Raw genomic sequence first — 17,701 nt, 5'->3', positions numbered from 1 at the left:
GGCGGGGGGGGGGGGTGTTAGTCGCTGCATTTAGGGGGCTAGAGTGTGGCCACGGCTTTAAGGCGTGGAAGCATCTTCCTGACAAAAGACACAACACTGGGAGGTGCCCTTCCCAAGCCACACTTTCTCTTCCCTTCCTCTCGCGCACCCCGAAACCATTCTGCTTCTCACTTGAGCGGTGGGGTAGGGGGTGGTTACGACTCTCACTTATGGGTTTGGGGACCGCTCCTAGAAATTTCCTCGCCCGCCAAGCTGAGGCCGCAGGGCGGCGGCGCGGCAGCCACACCTACTTGGCCAAGGCGGCTGGGGACCGGCGGGGGCGCAGCAGCCGGACCCGGACGCCAGCTCCGCGGTTCCTCCGGGAAGGGCGCCAGTGCGCGGCACCGCCGGCCGGCGCCAGGGGACGCCTCGGTCTCAGCACGTGGAGGCCGAGGGGGAGCGAGGCCTGGGCGAGACGAGAGGTGGATCCCACCGAGGGGACACCGCCACCGAGGGGCACAGCCACAGCCCCCGTCCCCGCGAGCGGACCTCACCAGCCCCAGCCCGCGCGGCTTCGGAGCCCGGCGAGAGGCGGGGCTCTGCTGAGCCGGTCGCCGCCGCGTCCCCGTCCCCAACACTCACGGTGCTTGCCGCCGCTGCCGCCGCTCGGGTAGCTCAGAAGCAGGAAGGGCAGCGGGGAGCCGGGCGACGGCGGGGTCCTCCAGGCGCGCTGCGGCGGGGGCCGCGCCGCGAAGCCCGCTCCTCCATCGCCCGGGTACAGCAGGAAGAAGGGGGCGGCCACCGGCGAGTCCGGCTCTGAGGGCCCCGCCTCGTCCTCCCGGTCCGTGCCGCGGGCGGCAGCACCGCGCGGTTCCTCGGGCTCCTCCGATCGCCGCTCCCCGCCCCTCTCCGGGTCCTCGCCGCAACTTTGAGCGGCCGCGCCGGGCGGCGGGGACTCAGCCATCTCGCCGGTGGCTTCGCGGTGTCGCCGCCTCGCCAGGCCCGAGCCCGAGGCTCACGGCGAAGATCCCGCGCTCCTTCGTGCCCGCGCCGCCGCCGCCGTTCGCCGCCGCCGCTCGGGCTCGGTGTTCTGCCCGCCCCGCCGGGGCCCGGCCAGCCGAGGACCGCCCCGCCCGACGGCGCGGCCTGCCCAGCACCGCCTCCGGCCTCCGCCCCTCTCGCCGCCCCCCGCCGCGACTCGGCGCCCCTAGCGGGCAGCGTCGTCCGCCGCCGCCCCGCCCCGCACCTCCGGCTCCGCTTCGGCGCACGGATCCCTCCCGGTTCCCGGAGCCGACGGTGTGCGGGGCCTGATCCTCCGCCGCCCGGCTCAACCCTGCAGGTCGTGTGCGGCGCTCGAGCCGGACGGCGTTGTCTGTGTGCGACCGCCAACTTGATGGGTAGTGAGAGGCACAGAGGTCTGGGCTGAAAGGCCAGCGCTCATTATTAGTGACAGCCCCAACTCCCGGTGTTGAACTATAGTTTGCTGTTCAAACACTATAACTTCAACCGTTGATTCATGATTTTGATTCAGGAACTTTATATACTATAAACTAGGAGACGATATTCTTCCCACCGGTTTTCTTTTTCATGAGGGCGATTTAGAAACAGTGGATTTGGTTTTACTTTGGTCCCCGGTTTCTCAGAACTTCGGGAGCGCATGGGTGGGTTAAACCAGCTAATTCAAAATTTATAGCATACTCGTCTATTACAGTTTTCCCTTTCGTAGTGTTTGTGCTTTGTTAGTAAATTGGGTACTGTTATTTTATTTCAGATATTTGCATCAGTAAGTGCCCAAAGTAAACTTTACCCCGCAAAAGAAAATTCCTAGTGTTTTGTTTGAGGGGATGGGAGGGCTCACTGGAAGCGCAGGCTAGGTTCCCTTTGAAATGCCTGCCTCAACTCCAAAGGGTGGCATTTACAGGCGTGACAAGCTGTCACTTATTTATTGTGGGTTGCTTGCTGATTAACTTTTGACTCGCAAAATGCCGGCTTAGAATTTGTATGGGCTCAATTAGAAATCACTCTCTTGACGATTTGTACATTTTGTCTCCTCCCCGCCCCCCCCGCAAAGGAAGTTAAACTTTCAGAGAGAAAATCTTTGTTATTCTCCAAATGGCTCTTGAGTTACCACTAGAAATTCTCACGGGACCTCTAATGCCAGACTTCAAGTTTTTTTTTTAAATAAACATTAAAAAAGGAAGTGTTTACATTACAGAAAGCTAACTAAACACCCTTAGAAAATTAACTAGAAGCTTTACGTTTCTGCTTAAGTTATTTGACCTCTTCTATAAAATTATTTATAGAGATGTTGCAAAGGTTAAATAAGAAGAGTAAATAAATCCTTTACAACCTGGTTGAACACAAGATCGAATAATTGCTAGCTGTGTGTCCTTATTTTGACAGAACAGTGTGTTACTTTTACTCCCCCTCTTTTTTTGTTTTGTTTTGTTTTTTTGTTTTGAGCCGACTACAGCCCTGGCTGCTGATCTGGCAGTCAGTAGGTAGAGGAGGCTGACCTTGAAATCACATAGATCTGCTTACTTCCAGAGTGCTCAGTTTACAGAGGTAGTTCTAGCCTAGCTAACACCAGGTAACTTTTTGGTTTTTCTAGACAGGGTGTCTCTTGGTAACCTTGGCTATCCTAAAACTAACTTCCCAGACAAGGCTGGCCTCTAACTCACAAAGGTCCGTCTGCCTCTGATTCCTGAGTGCTGGGATTAAAGGCCTGCACCACCACCGCCAGCAACAAAATGTAACTTAAAAGAAGAGAAAATCATGCATGGAGAGATGGCTCAGAGGTTAAGAGCACTTGCTGCTCTTCCAGAGGTCCTGGGTTCAATTCCCAGTTGACCACACGGTGTGTCACAAACATCTGTAATGAGATCTGGTGCCCTTTCCTGTCTTACAGGCATCCATGCAGGCAGAACACTGTGTACATAATAAATAAATAAATAAATAAATAAATAAATAAATAAATAAATTTAAAAATCCAAAGCAAGCTGAGTTGGGAGGAATTCTCATCTTCGGTCATCCTGGGAGTGTTCTTTTTCAAGGTGCATTATTTATTTACTTAATTTATTTTCATACTGTATCTGTGTTTGTGTAGACTACCCAAGAGCCAGAAGGCAATGTTAAGAGTCCCTGGAGCTGGAGCCAGAGGTGGTTGTGATCTTCCCAACACGAGTACTGACATCTGTCCGTCCTAGGCAATAGCAGCAAGCACCTTTTTGCTTGCTTGTTTGTTTTTGTTTTTTTCCAGATAAGGTTTTTCTGTGTAACCCTGGTTGCTCCGATACTCGCTCTGTATACCAGGCTGGTCTAGAACTCACAGAGATTTGCTTGTCTCTACCTCCCGAGGGATTAAAGGCATGCACCATCACTGTCTGGCACAGCAAGCATCTAACTGATGATTATATCCCTTCAGCCCCTTGTTGAGTGTTTTTTAAATTAAAAATAAATTAATTAAAAATAAGGCTTGGGGAGCACAGGGTTGGTCACAAACTCGTAATCCTCCTGATCCTGGCCCTTTTGCATGTTGGCATGCAATAGTATAACCCAGCCCATTTGAATCTTTCGATGAGGGTGGGAATCTTGATTTACAACAAAAAAGACATTTTGTCTCTTAGGAATTTCAAAATTCTGTTAAAGAAGAAAACCCAGTGTCTGTACTTTAACTGGTCCTCTTGATTTTTCATGTAGAAACTCCTACAAATCATATTCTTGTCAGATCCAGTCCTAAAGGTGCCCGGCAATGTTTCAGTCGAGTGTGAATCTAGCTATGATAGCATATACCTGGGATTTAAGCATGAGGTAGAGGAAGAGCAGACTTTTCAAAAATCGTTAAGATGAGTAATCAGCCAGGGATGAACTACATCTCCTGGGTGAGGGAATGGCAGGTGACAGTCTCTTGTGTGTTGTTCGTTACCCCCTCCATAAAGCAAGAGAAAAAATTCTGTCTAGTCTAAACTCCAGCTTTCTCCTTGGTAAGCCAAGATGTCATAGCTACAGAAACAGCACATGCCGTGGAGGCCTTGGTGTCTGTGCTTCTCGGCTTTAATAGTTACTCTATTTATGTTTTGCTACCACTAATTAAATGACAGCATAATGAATACACGAAATCAGCTGAAATATGAGTCTGCTAAAATGCATAGGACGACTTATGAACTTTGTGTCTGAAAAAAAGGTCGCTGGTACTCCAAGTTCCCAGTTTTCATAAGCTTTTAGGTTTTTGATCAATAATAGAATCACAGCTATGCATTAGCGTTAGTGAGCTACGTAATGGGCTGATTCAGCTGCTTGACACAATTACAGAGGCCAAGATGATAAAAACAAGCTTGAACATGTTCCTTCTGGAAAGTGAACAGAACATCTCCCTGGACTTTTAAGAAAAAACGACAAGGTCCATCACTGTAATGAAGACTCCAGCTCTGTTTTCTTGTGAAACGAAGCAGAGTCGGCCTTTTGATTTGGTTTGGTTTTAGTCATCCATGTTTGAGTTCCGAAAGCTCTGGTGATTTCAAGGATAGATATTTATAATACAGTGTATAAAGCCTTGTAGAGATTAATGCCATGGATGATCATGTATTTTTAGTAGAAGCTTCTTTCTGCTGTGAGAAAACTCAGCACTTGAGAAGAGCTGATTATCCTTTTTAGTATAATACATAAATTATTCTATTTTTATGTTAAAAATCAAAAAGGAGATATTTAAGAGCAAATTCAAGTCTTCAAGTTAGTAACATTTTCGAGTTAACTATAAATTATGATTTTACATCTCCCTGTATTGCATAGTATTGCATATTATTATTGTTATTTTATTTATTTGTTTTTTGAGACAAGATCCCTCTATTACGTAGTCCTGGATGTCCCGGAACTTGCTATGTAGACCAGGTTCGCTCTGAACTCTGAACTCCACCTGCCTCTGCTTCTGAGGAATTAAAGGTGTGCACTTGTAATTCTAAAACAATCATTTTCTTGACTCATCTGTGTGACATAATGTGGTAATTTGAAAGTGTCTTATCTGAAAACAATATAGTCAGTATACTATTGTGTGTTAAACTTATTTTAATGCGGAAATTTGTGTCAGTTAGTATGTCTCAAATCTGAGAGCTCTGGAGAACTCCGTTCTTTCTGGAGTGTGGTAGCATATGCCTGGGATCCCAGCATTCAGGAGGGAGACACAAGAAGTTTAGGTCAAGACCGGTTGGGCTGCTTAGAGTGTTTGAAACTGGTCAGGACTATGCGAGGCCCTATCTGAAATTAACAACTACATCTAGTTCTTTACTTCTGAACTACTAGATTTTGATGGTTCCCACTAACTTTATTCTTCTTAAACATTAGCTAAAAATATTAAATAATTGTGTTTTCTGTCATTTGTTGTACATTTTCTTAAGAGTTAATGGTAGTATCCTTTGGGTGGCAGAAACATGGGTGTATGTTCCTATATTTTTGTATTTGCAAGTCTAAAAGTTTTTAAAAGATATGTTACATTTTAATGTTTTAAAAAACTTTTTGAGCCTGGTGATGGTGGCGCATGTCTTTAATCCCAGCACTTGGGAGGCAGAGGCAGGCGGATCTCTGTGAGTTCGAGACCAGCCTGGTCTACAGAGTGAGTTCCAGGACAGGCTCCAAAACTACAGAGAAACTCTGTCTCGAAAAACAAAACAAAAGGCAACAAGAAAAAAAACTTTCTGAGAAGTGCCTTCACTATGTAACCCTGGCTGGCCTGAAACCCACTATTTAGCCCAGATTGACCTCAAAGTTCTGGTAACCTTCCTTCCTCAGACTCCAAATATGTGGGATTCCCCTCTATATGCTTATGCTGTGAGTATGTTTTATTACCATTGATTAATAAAGAAGCTGTTTTGGTCTATGGCAGGGCAGAAAGCCAGGCATGAAATCCTATCAGAGATATTGAGAGTAGGTGGAGTCAGGGAGACGCCATGTAGACGCCAGAACAGAACATTCCCTGGTAAACCACAGCCTTGTGGTGATACACAGATTAATAGACATAGGTTAATTTAAGATATAAGAGCTAGGTAGGAGCCGGGCGGTGGTGGCGCACGCCTTTAATCCCAGCACTCGGGAGGTAGAGGCAGGTGGATCTCTGTGAGTTTGAGACCATTCTGGTCTACAAGAGCTAGTTCCAGGACAGGCTCCAAAAGCTACAGAGAAACCCTGTCTCAAAAATAAAAATATAAAAAAAAAATAGCTAGTTAGGAATATGCCTAAACTGTTGGCCAAGCAGTGTTGTAATTAATATAATTTCTTTTTATAAAAAATTTATTTATTTATTTATTTATTGTTTATATAATATTCTGTCTGTGTGTATGTCTGCAGACCAGAAGAGGGCACCAGACCCCATTACAGATGGTTGTGAGTCACCATGTGGTTGCCGGAAATTGAACTCAGGACCTTTGGAAGAGCAGGCAATGCTCTTAACCACTGAGCCATCTCTCCAGCTCAATTAATATAATTTCTGTGTGATTATTCAGGCCTGGGTGGCAGGGAATGAAAGAGCAGTTTCCAACTACATGCAAATGCTGGAATTATAGATGTGCCCATGACCAGTCAATATTAATTTTATACTAAAAATAAAACATGAATTGTTAGTTTGATTATGTTTGATATTCCTTCCTTCCTGTTTTTTTTCTTTTTCTTTTTTTTTTAAAGACAGGGTTTCCCTGTATAGCTCTGGCTGTCCTGGAACTTACTCTGCAGGCCAGCAGGCTGGGCTCAAACTCAGAGATCCTTGTGCCTCTCCCTCCCAAGTGCTGGGATTAAAGGTGTGCACTATCAAGACCACTTCGCTTGTATCTTTCTTTTATGAAGATTATATTAGTAGTAAAACTGTCTTCCTTGCTTATTCTGTGGAGAAGAGAATTCTGTAGAATTCAGAGCTCTGCCCTATATAACCTTTCCATATTTTGTGCATAGTGTTTAGTATAGTTTTGGGTGGGAGGTGGTAGATTTTATCCTATGTACAAAGGCCAGACTGGAATTCATGGCAGGCCTCTCGGTCAACCCCTTAAGGTTGCCGAGGCTGTATGGTTGGTTGGTAACTTCATCTTGCTTTAATTCTGAAGCTTTCCACTGCCTCCTCTCAATTTCGCTCTGGTTTCATTTGTTCTGTGCTTGAGTTTAAATCGTTAAAAGTACTTAAACAGCTAGTTTCCCTGCCTCTGGCTTTAGTTCCTCTGTTCCATAGAGGCAGTTTACTTTTTGGGAGACCTTGGTTGCCTTCTCCCTATCAGGAATATAACCTAAGCAGCTTGTAAAGGTGTGTGTGTGTATGTGTGTGTGATGTAATGCTCCTTTCCTTACCTTTCCAGTTTTACCTCCTACCTTGCTTCACATTCTTGCTTTTTTGGCCCAGCATACTTGGCATTCCTCAGGTTGCTATCCCAGTTTTCTACCAGCATTTTGCACCAATGGATACACAGCTTTTCTCACATCTCAACCTAGAAAGGTTTATCCTGCCTTCTTGAGGGAGGCCCAACAAAATCTTTTTTAAGTGGTTAATCACTTTTATTTATGTTTGCTCCCAAAACTGACATCTTTATTAATTTTTCTATTTTGTAATGCACAAAAAGATTTAAGTAGTTCTCAGACTCCGCCGGGCGGTGGTGGCGCACGCCTTTAATCCCAGACAGAGGCAGAGGCAGGCGGATCTCTGGGAGTTCGAGGCCAGCCTGGTCTACAAGAGCTAGTTCCGGGATGGGCACCAAAGCTACAGAGAAACCCTGTCTCGAAAAACCAAAAAAAAAAAGGAGTTCTCAGACTCCTAAAAGTATACCAAAAGTCTTGGGATTTAAAAAATAATTTGACTCTTATTCCTATTTTTTTCTCATTTTTTTAATTCTTTTTTAATTAAAATTTCCAACTGCTCCCCGTTTCCCATTTCCCTCCCCCTCCTCCCACATATTGCCCCCTCCCCCGCTCCTCTCCCCCTATCCCCACTCCTTTTCTCCTCCCCCCAGTCCATTCCCCCTCCCTCTCGATACTGAAGAGCAGTCCAAATTCCCTGCCCTACAGGAAGACCAAGGTCCTCCCACTTCTATCTAGGTCCAGGAAGGTGAGCATCCAAACAGGCTAAGCTCCCACAAAGCCAGTTCATGTATTAGGATCGAAACCTAGTGCCATTGTCCTTGGCTTCTCATCAGCCTTCATTGTCCGCCATGTTCAGAGAGTCCAGTTTCAACCCATGCTTATTCCGTCCCAGTCCAGCTGGCCTTGGAGAGCTCCCAATAGATCAGTTCCACTGTCACAGTGGGTGGGTGCACGCCTCGTGGTTTTTATTCCTATTTTTAAGGTATACTAAGGACAATAGAAATAAAACTGTCTACAAGTGATCACTTAATATAAAAAATTCCAGGTACTAATATTAATACATTTATTATTCATTACCTTATCTACCAAAGTGTAAAATTATCTTAGTTCCAGGGCTGGAGAGATGGCTCAGTGGTTAAGAGCACTGACTGCTCTTCTAGAGGACCTGGGTTTCAATTCCCAGCACCCATATAGCAGCTTACAACTGTCTGTAACTCCAGGATCCAGCACCCTCACACAGATATACATACAGACTAAACCACCAATAAAATAATTTAAAAAAATTATCTTAGTTCCTTATTAACCCAGGACAAATGAAGCAACTTCTAAGGTTAAAAGGAACATTCAATTTTTTTTTTTTTTGTTTTGAGACAGGGTTTCTCTGTAGCTTTGGTGCCCGTCCCGGAACTAGCTCTTGTAGACCAGGGTGGCCTCGAACTCCCAGAGATCCACCTGCCTCTGCCTCCCGAGTGCTGGGATTAAAGGCGTGCGACACCACCGCCCGGCTGAGACAGGGTTTCTATGTGTAGCCTTGGTTGCTCTTGGACTCACTCTGTAGGCCAGGCTGGTCTTGAACTCACAGAGATCTGCCTTACTCTGTTTTCTAAGAGCTGGGATTAAAGGTGTGCACCACCATTGCCCAGCTCTATTGTATTTCTAATTTTTCTTTTCTGTTTTTGAAGTCTGGGTTTCTGCATATTGCCCTGGCTATCCTGAAACTCTCTCTGTAGACCAAGCTGGACTTGAACTCAGAGATCTGCCTACCTCTGCATCCAGAGTGCTGGGACTAAAGGTTTGTATCACTATGCCCAGCTCAAACGTTTCTTTTTAACAGAGGGTCTGGTTTCATGGCCAGTTCTGGTCTTGAACAACTTGAACTCATGGCAATCTTCCTCCCAAGTGCCACCACGCCTGGCCCCACAGGTTTTATGGTGGCTGTCTTGTAGTTCTTGGATTGACTGCAGTTCTAAGCATTCCACCACCGAGATATATTTCAGTGCCTCCTCCCCATCCCCCCATTAAGGTTTTTCTTACCAAACTATGGGGCTTCTGGGTCCACGTAATTCACTTATAAATTGCGATCACTTCTATCCTATGGTTTTAGAGGAAAAAACTCCACTGTTTGGAACACATTCTGCAGGACTATCCAGTTTTGTATTCGTTTCTTGCCTCATTCTTTTGGTTACTCCATATACCTGTTACAGCCGGGAGAAACTTACCTTGTTATGCTCAGCCTAGCATTTTGCAGTGTCCCATAGCCCATCTGAACCAGAATCTCTGGAGTGAGTGCCTGTTAAAACCAGAGCTGCCTGGGGCTCACAGGAGCCGGCTGAGTACACATTATGAATTTACCAGTGGGACTCCTCACATTTTAGTTTAAGAAAGTTTATTGGGGTGTTGGTACACTGCCATCTACATAACCAGGTCAACCCTGGCCTGGGCTGCATGAGCCCGTCGTAAGTCCCAGCTCTTGGACTAAAAACCCTTAAACCAGTACCTAAGCATGACCTGTCACATGGCTACTTAAATGACTTTAATAATCTACTGTTCAATGTGAGGAAAAGGTGAAATAGACCAGCCACATGCTCAGTGTTAGAATGGAGACTATTAACTCATCTAACCCGAGGCCAAACTCATAATTGTGTTCGACCATATGTCTAAGTATAATCTTGAAACACACAGCCTAGCTATCCTTGAACTATTTTGACAGGGATATTAACTCGCTACTGAAAACTCGACACTTAGTAGGTGATGCGAGGTAACAGATGTCCTAAATATTTCATGTATTACTTCACTTAATCCTCATAACAGCCCTCTAAAGTAGGTAATACTCTTAGCCAACAGTATTTTTTTGAGAAAGGCTGGCTGTGAACCTGAAAATTCCTTTTAAAATTTCTGATTTTGACACTTCCATCCCAAGAGCTGGGATTATGGGTGTGCCCTGCCATGTCCACTTGAGGAAGTGTGCAGGACTGAATCCAAGGCCTCCCTGCAATCTAGGCGAGCAGTATACTAAATGAACACATCCTCAGGCCCCACTACCTGGGTTCTACACAAATAACAAAACAAGCCTGAGACAAAAACATGAAGTACTTTGTCTAAAGTCACAGCTACTCAGTACAAGTGTGGTTTGGAACTCAGTGGCCTAATCAGTCTACTCTTAAACACCGTTATCCTAACAGGTGGAGAAAATGGAACTCAAGTAACCCAGAAAACTTCAAATTTTTTTCTACTTATCTGAAAAGGAAGAATGGAGTTCAGCTCTGAAGCCAGCAAAATGGGTTAAAATCCTGCCTGTGATGCCTAAGAGCTTTGTGATTTTCAAAGTTAATTCCCTTTGCCTCAAATTTCCTCAGCTTCAAGATGTGACTAGAGGGCCAGTGAAAAACCACGGGGTAAAGGCACTTGTCCCCACACCATGGTTCAATTCTTGCGACTCTGAGGGAAGAGAACCAACTCTCTTAAGTTGTCCCGACATTCTGCAGACCTAAAACACCATGCACTTATACAGGTAACATTTGCTACCTAGCTGCTGAAGAATAAGGAAATAAGTACTAATAAAGTGCTCAGAAAATTATTTTAGTATGTTATTTCCGAGCCATCTTTTCTTTCTTTTTTTTTTTTTTAAATATTTATTTATTTATTATGTATACAATGTTCTGTCTGTGTGTATGCCAGAAGAGAGCACCAGACCTCATTACAGATGGTTGGGAGCCACCATGTGGTTGCTGGGAATTGAACTCAGGACCTTTGGAAGAGCAGGCAATACTCTTAACCGCTGAGCCATCTCTCCAGCCCCGCCATCTTTTATTTCTAAGAAAAAAAATAATTTGGCATGTGTGCTCCAATGGGGAAATAGCTGTCAGGTTAAGATAATAAATATTAAAGTTGGTTTGTTCAGATTCCAAGCAGGTGTCCTTAGCACGTTATAGCAAGTTAATCTCACATAATTGCAGCTGTGGGTAGGCCAGAGCAGGGTACCTTGGTGTCTTCTTCCTCTTTCCCTTCCTGCCTTAATGCCTTGATTGGTCCCTCACTGGGCTGGAAGCTTGTTTTTGGCCTGGCTGCTGGCCAGTGAGTTTTAGGGATGTCTCCACTTCCCAAAACTGGAATTACAAGACCAAACAGCCATGTTTGTTTTTGTTGTTGGGGATTCAAACTCAAGTCTGAATACTTGCAGAACAAGGGCTCTAGAACACTAAATAACCTCTTCAACCCAAAACTGCAGCTTCTTCATCTGTGAGAGTAAAATGACTGTACCTACCTTTGTTACTTTAAGGATGACCAACAGTTTTAAATCACAATCTTAAGAAATGTCAGCAAACTGAGAATAGACCCAAAGAGTAACCGCAGTAAATCGCCAGTAGAGGGGATATGGCATTCTCACAACAAGGATTATTAAAAAATTCAACTGGTGTAATTAAGGCATCTTCCCCCACTTCTTTTGGTCACATTTAACCAAAGTAGTTTCTACCACAGATGTATGGAACCCATTTTAACACCAAACCCATAAATGTAAATATCCTGCCCCAAGAATTGTAATTGAAATCTGCCTGGTCCTTTTTACAAAAACTGTCAAAGATTCATTCTTTCCATATGTGCTTTAAACGCCATTAACACTTCACAACTAGCTCGGAACTTCTTGGCTAATATTTGCTAAAATATTGGAACACTTTTCAATGCCATATTTTTTTTCTTTCCAATTATAATTTCCACAATTCTTTGTAGAACTTTCATGGGCAAATAAAAGTAGTAGCCCAGGCTTAAGACAGCTCTCTGGTAAGAGTGCCTGGCTAGTTATGCACAGGCTCCAGCTTCAAATTTGCGGCACCCAGTACAAAGATCAACCAACAAGCCCAAAACAATACACCCCCTCCAATGTCCCTGCTGACCAATCTTAAACATAATAAAAACTAAGCATTACATATTAATACAATCACTTTGGTTCAAAATACTTTTATTGATCTAAAATTGGTGCCAAAAACTAGGCCAGAGATAACTTTACTTAAGCTTAATGCTCTTTTTAACTCCAGCACGAATGCCAGACAGTTCACCAGTATACCGCTGCTCTTCTCTACGAACCTCACGAACCTGGCCTCGCCTACGAATCTTGGCTCTTCTGAACTTCTCCCTATGCTTGACTCTGGGGTTCCTATCAATCTTCTTTCTCCTAGGCGTAAGTCCCCTATTTTTAGCAATCTGGTAGGTGATAGCTCTCTTCGCATTCTGATCTTCGAGAACCTGTTCTTCAGCACTAATTTCTTCTTTCTTTCTTTTCAACTTTTGCCTGTCTTCCATTTCCTTACAGTGTCTTAGTGCAGCTTCATCAAAATCAGCATCATCAGACAGATCGGCAATAGCAACAGCAGGAGTCTGTGAGACAGACTTTGGCTTCGTTTTGGGTAATTTTGCTTTTGGATTCAGTTCTTTCTTTATAGCACCATCCTTGGCCGTGAGTAGGTGCCGGATTTCGGAAGACAGTCTCTGATCCACCACTGAGAGCTGGTTGATGAGATTTCTGTAGGTGACAAGCCTATCTATAACAGGATGTCCATGTGCAGGGGTTCTCCTGGCTTTTAAGATCAAATAAAAACTGATGTTGGCGCAGTAGTTCAAGTAGAGGTTATACTTGGTCCTCAGGTACTGGCTTCCTTTCCCAGGGGGAATGACTCCCTTTTCCGCCAACTTTAACAGTGGCTCCAGCTCATCTTTCACTTCCGTCAACTTGACTTTGAGATCTTCTATCAGCTCTAAGAGCTCTGGTGATTCTTTTCTCAACATTTTCAGCTTCTCTTTTACGGAGACTTTAGCCAAATCCTTCACGACCCGAGTCTCAGCTTCCTCCACCTGGGGCACCGGTTTTGCAAAGGCCTCCACCCAAGCGACTCCAAAATCATCCTCTTGCAGGGCTTGGGCCAGGCGCCGCTGAATTACCTGCGCCTCCTCCTCTTCCTCTCTTTCCTCCTCTTCTACTTCTTGCTGACTCTGACGGCCTCGGGATTTGGAGCCATAGTCTGTATCATAATAAAGCTTTTTCCTCTGACCCCAGGACAAGCTAGGATCCACAGAGGCCTCAGTCTCACTCTGCACAGAGCTCCCACCATCCTCGTCATCATCAACGTCCTCGCCATCCTCCTCGTCCTCCGAACTCTCTTCATCTTCCTCGTCCTCATCGTCCACATCTAAGGCTAGTACCTCTTCCTCATCGTCATCCTCCTCCCCGCTGTCGACTTGGTTCCAGCCCTTGGCCAAGGCCGCCTGAGATCGGGCTTCATGGAACTCATCTACCTGATCTTGGTAGTAGCTGGAGTCCCCCGGAGAGGGCGGCGACCCCCAATCGTCCTCATTCTCGTCCGTGGCGCTGCGACCTGCCTTGGCCCGCACAGCTGCCCACTGGACTGCTCCACGCTGCCGGGATTTCCTCACCATGGCCCTCACGCCGTCTCGTGTTGCCCGGAGACGCCGCGATTTCCGCCACTTCTGACCTCGGCGCGGAAACAACAATTCCAGCGGGCAGAGGCGTCCAACACCCGCACGCTCCGCCACACGTGTCGCGGAACACGGGATCCCCGGCCGACAGGTCCTCTCTCTTCCGTTCCCAGGATGCTCTCCGCACAGCGCCAGCGGCCGAACTTCCGCTCGCCGCCCCGGAAGTCTAGTCTCACCGTGCCTTCTTAAACCCAGTCGGTTTTGGCGAATTAAAATAGTTCCGGGTGGAAACGCTATCGGGCGAGGGCATTCCGTTCTGCTGAGCCTCGGGCGGCGACTTCCGGGCCGTCTCTCGCGAGCCCGGGCGTGGAGCCGGAATCTCGCCCGCACCGCGAGGCAGCTCTCGGCCGGCAGAGGGCGACGAGTGTCTCCGTCAGCACAGGTCGGCCCGGCGCCCAGTGGGCTGCGCTAGAGAGTTCTCCAGCTCACGGTCTGCTCTCTCCGCTCCTCAGAATGGAAGTTAGGCAGGTTGCTTGTTTTCCTTCCGTCTGGATTTTTTGAAGCAGGGCCTCGCCGGGTTATCCAGGCGCGGGCTTCTCTCTCTCTCTCTCTCTCTCTCTCTCTCTCTCTCTCTCTCTCTCTCTCTCTCTCTCTCTCTCTCTCTCTCTCTCTCTGTCTCTCTCTCTCTCTCTGTCTCTCTCTCTCTGTCTCTCTCTCTCTCTGTCTCTCTCTCTCTCTCTCTCTCTCTGTCTCTCTCTCTGTCTCTCTCTCTCTCTCTCTCTCTCTCCCACTGTCTGTCTCTCTCCCCTCTCCCCCCTCCCCCCTTCTCTCTCCCTCTGTCTTTCTCCTCTCTCTCTTCCTGTCTCTCCCTCGCTTGCCCGAACCACCCGACAGGAGTTTGTGCACCCAGGGGACCAAGGGCTGCGGCGAGAGGCAGAGCCTCGGGGAGGAGTGCGGGAGGATTTCAGGGGACGGTGCTCCTGGGAAGGGGAAAAGGCGCCGCGGTTTTCCTGGTGCTGGAAAAGCTTCGTATTTCTAGACGTTCTGCAAAAGACGCATTGAAGCTCTCAGGGGCGGGTTTGGTAAAGGATTGGCCCCTTAGGTCTAGAATCGAATTACAGTGTTGAACAGCTCTTCAGTGTGTGTTCTTCAGCGTTGACTTAGCGCCAAACATGCTGGGCAGCGTGTTAGTTAGGCTCCGAGAGAATGGTAGTGGTCACAATAAATGATTTCCCCGAGCTTAGAGAGCTTGCGGACTAGGGGGGCGCAGTTGTGCACCAAGCAGAACACGCTCAATGCTGGAAACCAGCGTGGGTTTTACCTGTCTTTAAAACAAGAGTGTGGCCATGTCTGCTTCCACCATGTAGGTCTTGGGGATTGAACTCAAGTCAGTCTTAGCAGAGAGCGCCTTTACTGACTAAGTCATCTTCAAGTCTCTGCCTTTTTACACCCCAGCTTCCTTGCCAACAACAACAAAACCTCTTAAAAAGGGTTTAGTATTTCTGCACAAATTTAAGGGATTTGTGTTGTGAATAAAATCATAGCTTAAGGTACTTACAAAAAAGTCCTCTAGTTTTCCCTAAATTCGATAGAGGAATGTTCAGTATTTGCTCAATGAATATATATAAAAAGTTTATTTCACTACGTATCTTAGGGGCTATATAAAGCTTAATGAATTGATGTATACAAATGCACCATCTCTTAGAGTGGATTCGGCAACCATCAGTTTCAACATCAGTTTTACACATGTGGAAACAGAGACTTCTACTAGGGAGTCTGCTATAGAAATCAGGGCCATACAGAGACCTGCATCAGAGCACTGGACTAAGCTGCGTAAATCCAAATGAAGAGTGGGAGGAGTGAGAATATGAGCAAAGAGGTCAAGACCATGACTAGGATACCCACTGAAACAGTCTACCTGAGCTAATGGGAGCTCACCAACTCCAGCCGGACTGGGAAGGAACAAGCATAGGTTCAAACTAGTCCCTCTAAATGTGGGTGACAGTTGTATGGCTGGGGCAGACTGAGGGGCAGCTGGAATTGGCACTAGGATTTATCCCTACTGCTTGTACGCTTTGGATGGATACCTTGCTCAGCCCAGATATAGTAGGGAGGGCCTTGGCCCTTCTCCAAAGCAATGTGCCTTACCTTCTCTGAGGAGTGGATGGGGTGGGGGTGGGGTTGGGGAGTAAATGGAGGCAGTGGGAGGAGGGGAGGAAGTGGGAACTTGAATTGGGTATGTATAATGAAAAAGAGATAGTTTATTTTCTTTTTTAAGAAAATTAAATTAGAGCCGGGCGGTGGTGGCGCACGCCTTTAATCCCAGCACTTGGGAGGCAGAGGCAGGCGGATCTCTGTGAGTTCGAGACCAGCCTGGTCTATAAGAGCTAGTTCCAGGACAGGCTCCAAAACCACAGAGAAACCTGTCTCGAAAAAAAAAAAAAAAAAAAAAAAAAACAAAAAAAAAATTAAATTAAAGAAATCAGGCCCATAAACCTCTACCTGCCTACCTACGCTAGGACTTCATGCTTAGATGTTCTCTGCTCCCTTTTATGTTAAGAAAATGCATGTGTGCATTGCAGTTGATTTCTTGTGAGCTAGTTGACATCCATATTGTGTGTCATCCACTTGAGCGTCATACGGGTCGTACAGTATCATACTTCCCCCTGTTCACTCTTAAGCTTCCCTTTTGTATGTTATTAATGTGATTTTTAATAAATAAATGTTTCCCCTTGAAAAAAAAAGGCAAAGTGAATATAAATTATTGAGGAGAAGTGGGGAAAAACAGAGTGGTGCCCTTGAATGTAAGCTTTAGTAGATAGCAATATCAACTGCTTGTGGTTTATGCTATGCTAGTGGCTAATGGTCTGTAGCTCATAGTTCATACTGCTGCGGATCCAAAGGCAAACTGGACAGTCAAGGAAGATGTCATCCGATAGAAAAGATGTGACCTCTGAGAGTTCGCCACCAAGGGCACGGCACTCAGGCAGGCCACTAAAATATATTCAACACCATGACAGAGTTAAAAGGCCCAAGAGATCATTTCAAGAATTCTTGTTTTTGAAGACTGTTACATTTAAACTGGGGCTATAATTATACTGTATTAAAATTTCCATTTATTGTATAATTGTTTTGTGTTCTGTTCATTTTTTCTTTCAAAGCATGTGAAAACTTAAACTTAGTCATACTTTGATCAAAATAAAATGAACATATTATAGATAAGTTAAAAACTATTTCAAATATCTTAAATGGAAATGACTAGATTAATATCATTTATTCTAAACACTATATTTCCTATCTATTTAAAATAGTTTCAGTATTTTTCTTTTTCTGTCTTTTCTGCTCTGTAGACTAGGCTGTCCTGGAATTCAAACATCAGCCTGCCTCTGCCTCTGAGTGCTGGGTCTAAAGGTGTTTGCTACCACCACCTGTCTAGAATAGTTTCAGTATTAATGTTCTAGTCTAATTATCTGAGATCCTTTCAATAAACAATAGCTTATAAGTAATTTCTTCTAGTAGTTCCAGTATTAATTTTCCAAGTCTGATGTTAGAATTACTTACCACTTAATTGAGGGATTTTTTTTTCAAGAAAATTGTATTTCTACTGGGTGTGATATGATCCTAGTACACAGAAGGCTGAAGCAGGAGGATTTTGATTCTTAAAGACATCCTGTTCCACACTATTAGGTGATTGTATGTTTCGGGTTCTGTCATATTTTGTTTTTCTTTTCTTCTTCTTTTAGGTGTGTACTAGGTTGCTTTATATGTTTGCCCGGTACCCTGTAAAGGCCAGAAGTAGGTGTTGGATACTATGGAACTGGAATTATGGATGTTTGTGAGCTACCATGCCTGTGCTCGAAATCGAACCTGGGTCCTTTGTTAGAGTAACAGTTGCTCTAAAACAATGAGTCATATCTCCATCACCTCTTTTTCCTTTGCATATTCGCTGTTGTGTTTGGAGAGTTTT

At 45.5% G+C, this 17,701-nt stretch overlaps 2 protein-coding genes across 4 annotated transcripts in view; both read right to left on the bottom strand.

Moving 5' to 3' along the window:
• Nucleotides 1-1,087, bottom strand: part of Rufy3 (RUN and FYVE domain containing 3) — an 86,127-nt gene extending 85,040 nt beyond the window's left edge. The window contains exon 1 of one of the 3 annotated variants that reach the window (XM_057771437.1): nt 622-1,087. In XM_057771437.1, coding sequence (XP_057627420.1) covers nt 622-943 — 322 coding nt within the window. In that variant the 5' untranslated portion in view covers nt 944-1,087. The remainder of the gene's footprint in view (nt 1-621) is intronic. The other 2 variants (XM_057771440.1, XM_057771441.1) reach the window with 2 other exon arrangements.
• An 11,164-nt stretch (nt 1,088-12,251) lies between these two features.
• Nucleotides 12,252-14,302, bottom strand: Utp3 (UTP3 small subunit processome component). Its single transcript, XM_057772264.1, has one exon. The coding sequence runs from the start codon at nt 13,732-13,734 to the stop codon at nt 12,307-12,309; it is 1,428 nt and encodes a 475-aa protein (XP_057628247.1). The 5' UTR covers nt 13,735-14,302; the 3' UTR covers nt 12,252-12,306.
• Between the last annotated feature and the right edge of the window lie 3,399 nt (nt 14,303-17,701).

This window comes from Chionomys nivalis, chromosome 6 (genome assembly GCF_950005125.1).
Source record: "Chionomys nivalis chromosome 6, mChiNiv1.1, whole genome shotgun sequence".
NCBI lineage: Eukaryota > Metazoa > Chordata > Mammalia > Rodentia > Cricetidae > Chionomys > Chionomys nivalis.
This window is presented reverse-complemented; position numbering and strand designations above follow the sequence as displayed.